This window comes from Vombatus ursinus, unplaced genomic scaffold, assembly GCF_900497805.2.
Source record: "Vombatus ursinus unplaced genomic scaffold, bare-nosed wombat genome assembly UNPS02014798.1, whole genome shotgun sequence".
Lineage (NCBI taxonomy): Eukaryota > Metazoa > Chordata > Mammalia > Diprotodontia > Vombatidae > Vombatus > Vombatus ursinus.
Genome location: NW_020954576.1, coordinates 70,795,353 through 70,805,727, shown reverse-complemented (window position 1 = coordinate 70,805,727; position 10,375 = coordinate 70,795,353). Strand labels below are relative to the sequence as shown.

The 10,375-nt window shown below is 33.5% G+C and overlaps 1 protein-coding gene across 1 annotated transcript in view; it reads right to left on the bottom strand.

Moving 5' to 3' along the window:
- Positions 1 to 5,027: 5,027 nt before the first annotated feature.
- The window catches only part of LOC114050023 (formin-2-like), a 473,042-nt gene continuing 467,694 nt past the window's right edge, over positions 5,028 to 10,375 (bottom strand). Inside the window, exons 14-15 of the mRNA XM_027871548.1 lie at positions 7,426 to 7,507; positions 5,028 to 5,136 (exon numbers count right to left, since the gene is read on the bottom strand). Coding sequence (XP_027727349.1) covers positions 5,110 to 5,136; positions 7,426 to 7,507 — 109 coding nt within the window. The 3' untranslated portion in view covers positions 5,028 to 5,109. The remainder of the gene's footprint in view (positions 5,137 to 7,425; positions 7,508 to 10,375) is intronic.

The following is a 10,375-nucleotide window of genomic DNA, read 5'->3' as shown; positions in this document are numbered from 1 at the left end:
CTCCCCCACCATCTTTCCCTAATTTCCCTTGATATTCTATCTAGATATTTTGTTTTTCCAAGTAAATTTTGTAATTATTTTGAGTCCTATTAAGCAACTCTTTGATAATCTAATGGGTACAATCAGGCTTTGGTGTATGCCCAGACGACTGGGCAACAGATATAAATAGGAGCAACTTCTTTCCATTTCCTGGATCTTTAAAGCTACCAGAACTGGATAATTCTCTCTTCTCCGGCCCTCCTCTCCCCTCCTTCTCAGGCCTTTTTTGTGATATTAAAGAGAAGAGGTAGACCAGATTCCCCATACTATGTTTCCAGTTCCTACCTGTCATCTAGTGACAAACAGTACTCCTTCTTCCACACTTCTGCCACATAGAATCCCAAATTTCTTTCATAGTTTAGTCACCTCCATCAAGAAGACTCTCCTAATTCTCCTAGTAGTTGGTATCTTCCCACTCTACCGTTATGTGGGTTTTCTTTTTTGGTTGTACACTCGATCTGTGAACATTTTGTATCCCCTAGTAGAACGTAGGCTTTTTGAGGGCAGGGACGGTCCATAGTATTTGTGACCTCAAGGCCTACCTATTAAGTGCTGGCACTTAATAGGTACTTAATCAATGCTTGTTGATTAATTGTAACTTAACTCCTTCCTTTTCTGTCACATAAAATGTCTCTAAGTGGTAGGCTATAATATCATATACTCTGGTGGGTGCCAATGTCCAATACAGTGCTATTCAATTTAGCAAATTCTTTAAGTTCAAAGCATATATAAAATGAATCATTTCTTGACTTTATAAGTTTGAAATAACAGAATATCAATTAAGGTAAGAGATAAAGGACATTTTTTTGCATCACGTTAATGAATCACAGTCTCTACAAGTGTTCTAAAACATCAGAGTTGTTTGCCACCATCAGGAAAGTGATCATTTGGGAACAAATCATTATAGCAATGTCTTTTATGACCAGGTGTTATTGTGGCACATGGCATATTAAGCTCAAGCAGAAAAATTGTGATATCACAGTGCACTGTGATATGGCTCTACAATGGTTTAAAAATCCATGTTATCAAAATTAAAATACAAGTATATATTATGGAAATATAAAGTTGTTTCAAGGCCTTAGAATTTCAGTGATTAAAGATAACCTGTTAAGTTCCCAGTGCAAATGTGTGGAACTTCAGTGTTTCCCAATTGTCAAAGAGGCAGAGGTGAGAAGAATGAAAATTATGATTTTAAGATGTTTTCCTTTCCTAAATGGCCTCGTAATCTAAAGTTGTACATTAGCTACACCCCTGACAGGAAAGAAGTGATCAATATTACCAATAATAGCATGGGTAGGATTTATTTATGAAAGCAAAAATGCTAGCATTCTTCTTGGGATTTTTTTCTTTTTCTCAATTCTTTTACTGTCTTTTTTTTATTATTCCTATCTGCTTTCTTACTCCCCAGCCACTATATTGTCTCATATGCTGTAGAAACACACAAAAAATGAATTGTTGTTAAAAGAGTTACCAAATATAGTAATTCTATTTTTGTCTTCCATATACCAAGGAATCTGTGATCTCATTAATTCTCATCCATATTCTCACATATATATATATATATATATGGTATATCTATATATATATATACACACATATATATATACCAGAGGTTGTCTAGCCAACATGCTGAGAGTTTTGTCCTTTACTTTCCTCACATGACTAGCTAATCTTAGTGTTTGTGTGGATGTATGTGTGTGTGTGTGTGTGTCTGTTCCTGTGTGCACACACATGCTTACCCATGAACTTACATTTTTGTACCAGTAAACCTTCATCTACTATTTTATCTTTGGAAGGTAATATTCTTTCTACCTGCATCTAATGTTTAATATTTGTGAATGCTATTCATTTTCTAATAAAGCAAATTACCAAGATAAAGTAGAATAACTAATAATCCTTGTAGTTACACAAATACTGTATCTGTATCTATATCTATATCTATATATCTATATCTATATATATATTTATACATATATATGTGTATATACCATTAACAATGATCAGGCCTGCAATAGAAATTCAACTTTCCTGTTCCTTCTAAAAATAGTAGATAAAAGATTTTATTTCTCATTTTTTCCTGGATAAAAAATAAGACTAGAGATTTAAAGATATTCTTAGGCAACACATGTAACATAAGAAAACAATTTTATTATTCATTTTATTTTCATATAAATTAACATTCTAGAAAAATTGAAATAGAAACACTAAATACAATATTGCACATAGTCATCTTGTTAAATGTCCTATTACTTTAGTATAGTATGGTAATATACAAGTAGTTGAGGGAAACAGGAAGGCTATAAAATAAACAAACTATCTTTGCACTTAAAATAAATCTCAAATATAGGAGCATCAGTCTATACTTTACATAAATACAAACATAATTATGAATCAGTGCCATTGAAGTAGCCTATTGTTTTTAATTGCTTTCCACAGCTGGTTCAAAATAGCAAAACTTATCCCCCTTTACCACACAACACTAATATGACTACATACTGCTTTTTTATTCCCTTAAGGAATCACCCTTGGTTAGGCCTACTGCCATCATAATGCATTTTAAAGCCTATTAATTTTTTCTTCTCAGCTAGAAGACAAGAAAGAAAAACAAACAAGAAAAGCTTTTAAAAATAATCTATTAGATAGCAAATATAACTACATTCTCATTTTGCATCTTTTAAATTATCCTGGCATATTATTAATTCAGAGAGAGCCAAGGACATTTATGATTCCTCTTAGTATTGCCCAAATACCCTGGCAGGTCACAAATAATAAAATGGAAGTAGGTTGCAATTCAATCAGGGGCTGATTTTATTCCAGTTCTTGCCATGAGCTGAAAGTCTCTGGGCATCAAGCATTTTAATTCCTTCCAAATACTGATAAATGGTCATTTGAGAGGGTATGTGAAACAGTAATGAGGAGGATAGGTTGCTGCTTCTAAATGATTGTACCTAAGAAAATCATTAGTTTCATTTAGGATGGAAAATATAAAACTAGATTAAAAATATCCTCATTAAAATGAAAATTCCTTTGCTTTCCTGTTAATCTCTAAGAACAGTTTCTTTTCGTTGTGGTTGGGCCTCCTTCCTTACTTGCCTGTCCCCATTCAGTATCTGGAATAATGTAACAATTGGAAAAAAAATACCCAAAATCATCTTCTTCACAATTATTTGGGTATGGAGAGCAACCACAGAGTAGGGAAAGCATTGTTTATACTGGGTAGACAGCACTTAAATATTTGAAATACAAAATACATGGACATGTTATTGATGCAAATAATTCACTAGGAAGAGCATTTTCCTTTCTGAATCTAAGTGCAGTGTGGTAGAGTCTAACTGCTACTGGAAATGGAAACATTAATTCACATCACAGCAATCTGAGGCTTAAACTGAAGTTTAAGTTTTACTAGTTTCAGAATCTTTGTAGATGTTGTTCCATGTGTGTTCTTTTTGTACTATTCCATAGGCTTAAAAATAAAATAGAATAAAATATGTGATACAATAAAAAGAAAGGTATGCCTGCTAGTCTCCTTCTGGGTGGGTCACTTTTGCTGTTGCTTTTGAATGTATTGTGGTGTGGTATGTGAATTACTTGGGGAAAATAATAATTTTGATCTAGTTTCATTTTGGAACAGTTAATGGTTGTTGTGTTACATGCTTCTAATAACATCAAGCTGACTTAAACCATTAATCTTTAGCCAGATGAAAATGGATTGAGCTGATTTCCTTGTATTTAGTCATATTTCTGTCATTTAAGTGCTAGATTTCATGCCATACATGTTTTATTGCTCTCTCTTATTGTTTTTTTTTAATTCAGTGGTTTTTTAAAATGGATATTACTCTGAGAAAATGTGTAAAAGTTGTAATTCTTAAAGTGCACGCTTTAATTGCTGTTAGGGATACTATAGTAGCTTTCGACATGGGAAAATCCAGGATAATTCCAGCCCCAAATTAAATATCAGTTACACCAATGTGCAATGTGAAATGTGGATAAAAAAAAAAAAACCTTATACACCCCAAACTGATAAACGGCTGCTGTATAACAACCTAATTAATTCTCAAAAAATGAACAAAGACCTTGGGAGAAAGGGGTTGCCAGTTGGAGCATTTGCTGTTGATTCCTCTGCAGTGTGTATATGCTTAAAATTGGAAGAACAATGAAAAAACAAATTAAAAATCAGATGCTAACCATTGTTATGAATAAATAATGCTTATCATGGGTAAGATGATGCAAAGAATATAGTACCAAAGATTGGGAAAAGTTATTTTTTGTTGATAAAACTATGTTTGTTTGTTTTTTTCCCTTTCAAAATTCTAAAAACGGTGCTAAAATAAGTCCTTGTGAGTTTGTAAGATCTGGAAATCTTTATCAGACTGTAAAACATCTGCCTGTGAAGAATATTTTGGAGACTTTTTTTTAATCTTTCAGAGAACCTAGAAGTCTATGCCTATTAAGGGAATGATGAATTCTGATAAATATCTTGATATACTAAGAAACAGGATTGTTCTAGAATTACAGGAATTACCAAATGGAGATGGAATATTTAACCACTGCTTTGAATGATAACATATCATGAAAGGATAGGAAATGTATCCAAAAATGTGTAACTATCCTGGAAAATTGTCTAAGCTAAATCTATTTAAAACTTTTAGGCAATGATCAAGAAAAAAAACCTGACTGTTAGTCAAATATACACCTAAAAATCAATGTGACAAAATGGTTGTTTTATAATAAAGAATTAGATAATACTTGTCAAAATTTTAGGAATTCAGCCCAAATAAAATTAAACAAATGATTGCCGCAAAATGAGGACATATTGCATGTAATAACTTTTTTTTAATGTAAAAAGTAGTTTATTTTCTGGGTCAATAAATTTAATTATTTTACTTTTATATTTAATTTGTGCACAGTACAGAGGAATTGATCAGTGAATCAGTCAAGAAAACAGAAACTAGACTTAGGTCAAGATGAAAAAAAAAACAATGATCCAAATGATGTAGTTTCCTTCCCCCCTAAATACATTGAACTTTGTTGATCTAGTGGCAATGATATATCCATTCTGACTTTTGGCGATCAGATTTTCATGCTTATCTTTGCTTTCTGAAAACAAACAGACAAGATAGGAAACAAAGTTAGCCACCAACATTTCTAAGAAGTTTAATGGTATCAATTCTCCAATGTTACTAAATATAACTTTTCTACTTGGAATAGATTCTAAGGAAGATACTACATACCTTTCATGAGCAAGCTTCTTTTCAGTGTTTTCATTAGACAAGATAAACTATATGGTAAGTGCTTCTAATGTTCAGCTTTGGATTGTGTAAAAAACATGTTTTCACCAACATATGCTTCTGCCCCCAAGTCAACCAGACTCTCCTCCAATTTTATGTACCATGTTTCTCCACCAGTCTCAGAGAAATGTGACTAGAGTTAACAAATTAGTCAATGTTCCCCTTCACTTATGACCTTTTAAACATATATTTCAATTAAGGAAAGAAAGTACTGAAAAGAGGCTGTCTGCACAATACATTTCAAGCTGAAATTTGAAACCTGATTCAAATTAAATGAATTATGATTTGTAGGAATAGGAAGGAAAACAGTGTTAGTAAGTAAAATATGGTTCCTAATCATCTCATTTTCCCCCTTTCTAATCCTATTCCATTTTAGGTTATTGTAATAACTTGTCTTTGTAGACAATGCTGGCAAAACCCAATTGCCAAAGTGCTTCACATTTAGAAATATAAACCAAGGACTCATTTAGTATCTTCTGTCTTTGGTGGCACCAAACCATTTCCCAAACTTTATAATTCAATACTTCCATAGATCTCATGGATGTGAGTGCTCCCTCCAACTCAACAGAGGCTGGTGCAATAACAGAGACAATGATGAGATAGCAACTTATCTGCATGGTCTCAATCTGTATGACATATTCATATGCCTCCATAAATCCCCCATGAAGAATTTATGCATCGCAATAGAGAGTTTAATAGATAGATCTAATGTTATCATTAGATAAGTATCAGTGTAATACTTGGGTGATCCATTTCTTATCCCTTACTCTTACTTCCATGCCTTTTCCTGATCATCAATTTCTAGGATGATTTCTTTTAAGCCATTTGTTGCAGGCAAGTCATCCTTGGTAATTTACTGTAACCTAGCTACACTCAGTGATAAGTCTTTCCTTTGGCATATGTGAACTTCACCTCTGTGAAGTGTGAATTTGATCAAAGGGCTGCACTTGAGGACCTAGAAGGCAGAATGTAGCCTTGAGGCCACAGGTTCCCCATCCCTGGCACAGAGGTTGCCTATAATTTTGATTTCTCAGAGATTATAGTGTTGCAGCCATACAGCAATCCTAGGAGAATATAATTTTGTATTTTAAAATACAGGTTTTGTTTTAGAAAACAGCTTATGACTGTTTAAAGCACAAATTTTCCAAATTTAGCCCAATTTGCTGTGTTCCTTGTTCAATCTGGGTCCAGTTCATTGTCCATTTGCAGTGTCAGTTCAAGGTATATGCACACACACTAACTCAATGGATTGTCCATTCAACTGCATATCATAGTCTGATGAAAAGACATTCTTTATCCATTTGCTTTCTTTTTCCCGTACTAAAAATTAGACCAAACTCTTTTGAGCAGTTGTGGATCCCATTAAGGAAGATCTGTAGTGTTCTTGGGCTTGATACAATCAATACAATGTGTCACCTAAACAAAATCATCTGCAGAACTCCTTATGATGAATCTCCTTTCCATAATCTAAATTTCAATACTTTAATTATCAGTTTGCATACTCCATAACATACACATTATACAAATTATTTGCTTCACTGCTAGTGAAGCAAACTTGTAAGCTTAATGCTCCCTTCCCCCGAATAATAATTCGTCACATTATTTAAATGGATCAAGTGGGCAAGAGGAAAATCTTAACTTGGGTGGTTAAATTCAGCTCATTATCTGACATCTGTTAAGCAACCAACTTTGTAATGCCACTCCTGGTTCTGAATTTCTTTTTCACAGCCCCAGGCAAAGGACAACACTAGTTGGAATTTCCCATTTTTCTCCCATCCCAATAAAGCTAATCAAATTGTAACATTTACTCTAACTTCAAAGGGAAGTCTGGAGAAAGTTTGAGAAATGGGTTCCCTTTTGTCAATAGTCTCATCCTCTTTTTCAGTCTGAAGATTCCGAACACCCTTAACCCAGCCCAGGCGCAGCATTCTGTCTGAGCAATTGTGTGAGCTAAACAAGAAACTCACAACTGATATCAGCACGAAGGGAAAAGAATGAAATAATAGATCAGTTTAATTGTGCATGTATTCTTACATGCATTTTAAGACCAAATTCTGAAAACCACAGGTCATAAACAAAGAGTATGCTATATACTTACAATTCCAGAATCATGTTTCGGCTTTATTTTATACAGAGATTTTTCTTTTTTCTGCCTACACACTTCCTCTGCTTCTTTTACTCTAGAGAGGGAGAGAACACATTTTGAAACATAAGCTGAAGAATAATAAACAATTCCTGCTATAGCAAGTGAGAATTTTATAACCAGTAAAAGCTTCACAGAGGAGCTTCTAACTGGTATCCCTAGAGATACAATGGAAACTTGCAAAATGGTTCCTATCAAAAGTAATAAAGACAAACTCCAAAGTCTCCATTTGGAGACAACATGAAAGCAGGAGAATGACTTCTCCTTATGCAAGCCTAAGCTGGCAAAGAGTAAGTTTAGGAAGACTTCACTAGGCTGGAAGTGTTTGGAATATAATCAATATTTGCTTTTCACCCTGTTTTTAAAACTTCATTTTCTGAAGAACCACCTTGGAATGTCTCATCAGGGAGATTCACAGAATGTCTCTCAACTGTGAGCTTGAAAAAAAAATTCACACTTTAGCTTCATTTAAAGATTCCCTTTTCAAATTCATACTTTTAGGAAATACTTCTTTCTTCATGGAAATAGAAAAAAAAAGTATCCCTTAGATTGGGAAAGAGAAGAAACTAACTTGTTGTTGAGTGATTAGTGGTGTGAATTTGGCCAAGTCACCCACTGTAGGCCTTAATTTCCTCATCTATCACGTAAAAGGATTGAACTAGATAATCTCTAACATTCCGGACCTTGATACTCTAATGATCTATGAGTCTGTGAGGCTACTTTATGTTTAAAAGATCATCTTTCTTTTTAGAACTGTGCATACTGTGTTCCTGGAAAAATAATAACAACAAAAAAGTCAGGCACTTCACATCTTAACCAAATCCTTTTATGCAGCTCTAGAAGGCCAATTTATCCAAAAGAAATGTATAATAAATATACTTCTCAAATCCTGTCTGTGGCAAAGCTCTGATGAAGGAATTCATCTTATATACAGTTGAATGAAACATTTACTTTTTACGATTCAATGAAACAAATACAATCCAATATCAGTGGCAAGAAGATTAATGATACAGTATACATTAAAGCATGACAAATGAAAGCAATTCCTTTGGACATAAAAAGCCTGATCTTGTTAGTAATTCCAGAAAATGATGACAATTTAGAAGACACTCCATTGTTGTTACTTTTATTACTTTCTACCCAAGCAATAAATTGTCTTTAATCCTCCTTCTAAACATTTGCAGAAGAAAAAAAAAGTTTCTTTATAACAAGCTAATGATTGCAAAGACCACATTTCCCCCTGAAATAGCTACCAGTAAATTTAAGTTGAAGTATTTGGATGAGACATTAAGAGAGAACTTTTTGTGCACTTAGTCAAAATCCTGTAGATCCCTCTATTAAATTCACTTTTGACTCTTTAAAAACATTTTTTCTTTTCAAATTTTGTTGGCATTTAAAAATATATCTTACAAGTTTTTAAATAATCTGAAAATCCTATTTTTTCTACCTTTTTGTGTCATTCTCTAAATACATGATGGCTATTTGTGAACAGTTGAATGTAATGATAAAGAATTTTTTTTCCATTTCACTTTAAACTAATAAAGAAATTCCTATGTATCAGAGTCATTTTGAGGTTTTAAAAAAGAGAGAGAATCAAAGAGATGAGAAAGATGGTAAGAGGGTTTTATGAAGCATCCTCTTTTACTTGGGCTGGATTGATTAGAATTGCCAGAACCCAAAGTTCAGAAATAATCTAGTTTGCCTATATTCTTAAACTGGGCAATATTCCCACGTGAATTAGCATAGTTAGGAGCCCAGTAAAGCCAGCTTTTTAAAATTGTGTCATAGAGCTGTCAGTCTAGGAACTTGACTCCCAGGTGATGTATTCCTCAGAATACATAGGTTTTCATAAAATTGTGATGGAAAAAGCTTTATTAATTTGGACGAACTGGATGTGGTGGTGGTGGGAATAAAGGGAGCCAATATGAATCAACAACAACTATGAGAAAGAAATATTTTTTATAAAAGATATGAAGTTTGATATTTTGAAAAACACTCTAATTCAAACTATCTGCTAACTTCATAGTTCTAAGTAAAAATCCTAAGGGGCTCCCTTTAATAAAAGATGAATAGATTAAATTTATAAAGAAAAACATTGATGTTCAGATAAATTAATTTGCATGTATTGAGACAAAAAAGGAGACTCAGTAAGCCATAAGGAGCTTACATTCTAAACAATCAGATAAACAGCTAATATGCTAAGTCTCTCAAAATAACCTTTTTAATAGGACCCCATGCAACCTGATTAATATTATTAATTTCATTAGGAGGCAGAGTAGGAACAATCAAAGGTTTACAAAATGGGAGATTTAGATACATAAGAGTGCCACTGAAAGATTACAGGCAGAAGGTTTATAGAGGAGAAAATAAAACCAGTTGTCAGCTGTGATTTTTGAGGTTCTTTTAGAATATCCAAGTGAAAATATAGTTGGAAATGAGTTCTCAAAAGAGAGGTAAGGGATGGAAAGCCACATTTGGGACTCAACTGCTTAGGTCACAGTTGAAGCCCTAGGTGTGAATGATATTGCCAAGGGGAAGATTGTAAAGAAAGAAGAGGTACAAAAATATTAAGAGGTCAGTGTGTCAATGAGGAACCACAGTACCTGGCACATGATGAGTATTCAATAAAAGCTTGTTGGTTGGTTGACTGATTATTTGATTGATTGAGTAAATTATATAGGGAAAGAATGACATGAGAAGATCCAAGAGATTGTGGTGCCTTATAAGCCAAGAATAGGAATGGTTGTCCATAATGTATGCTGTATGCTGTACTGAGGTCAAGAAAAATGTGGGTTGGAAAAATGCCTTTGGATTAGTGATTAAGAGGTTATTGGCAGCCTTAGAACACTTTTAGCAGAATGGACAAAAACCAGGTTCCAAGAGCCCAAGACAAGGATGGTTAAGG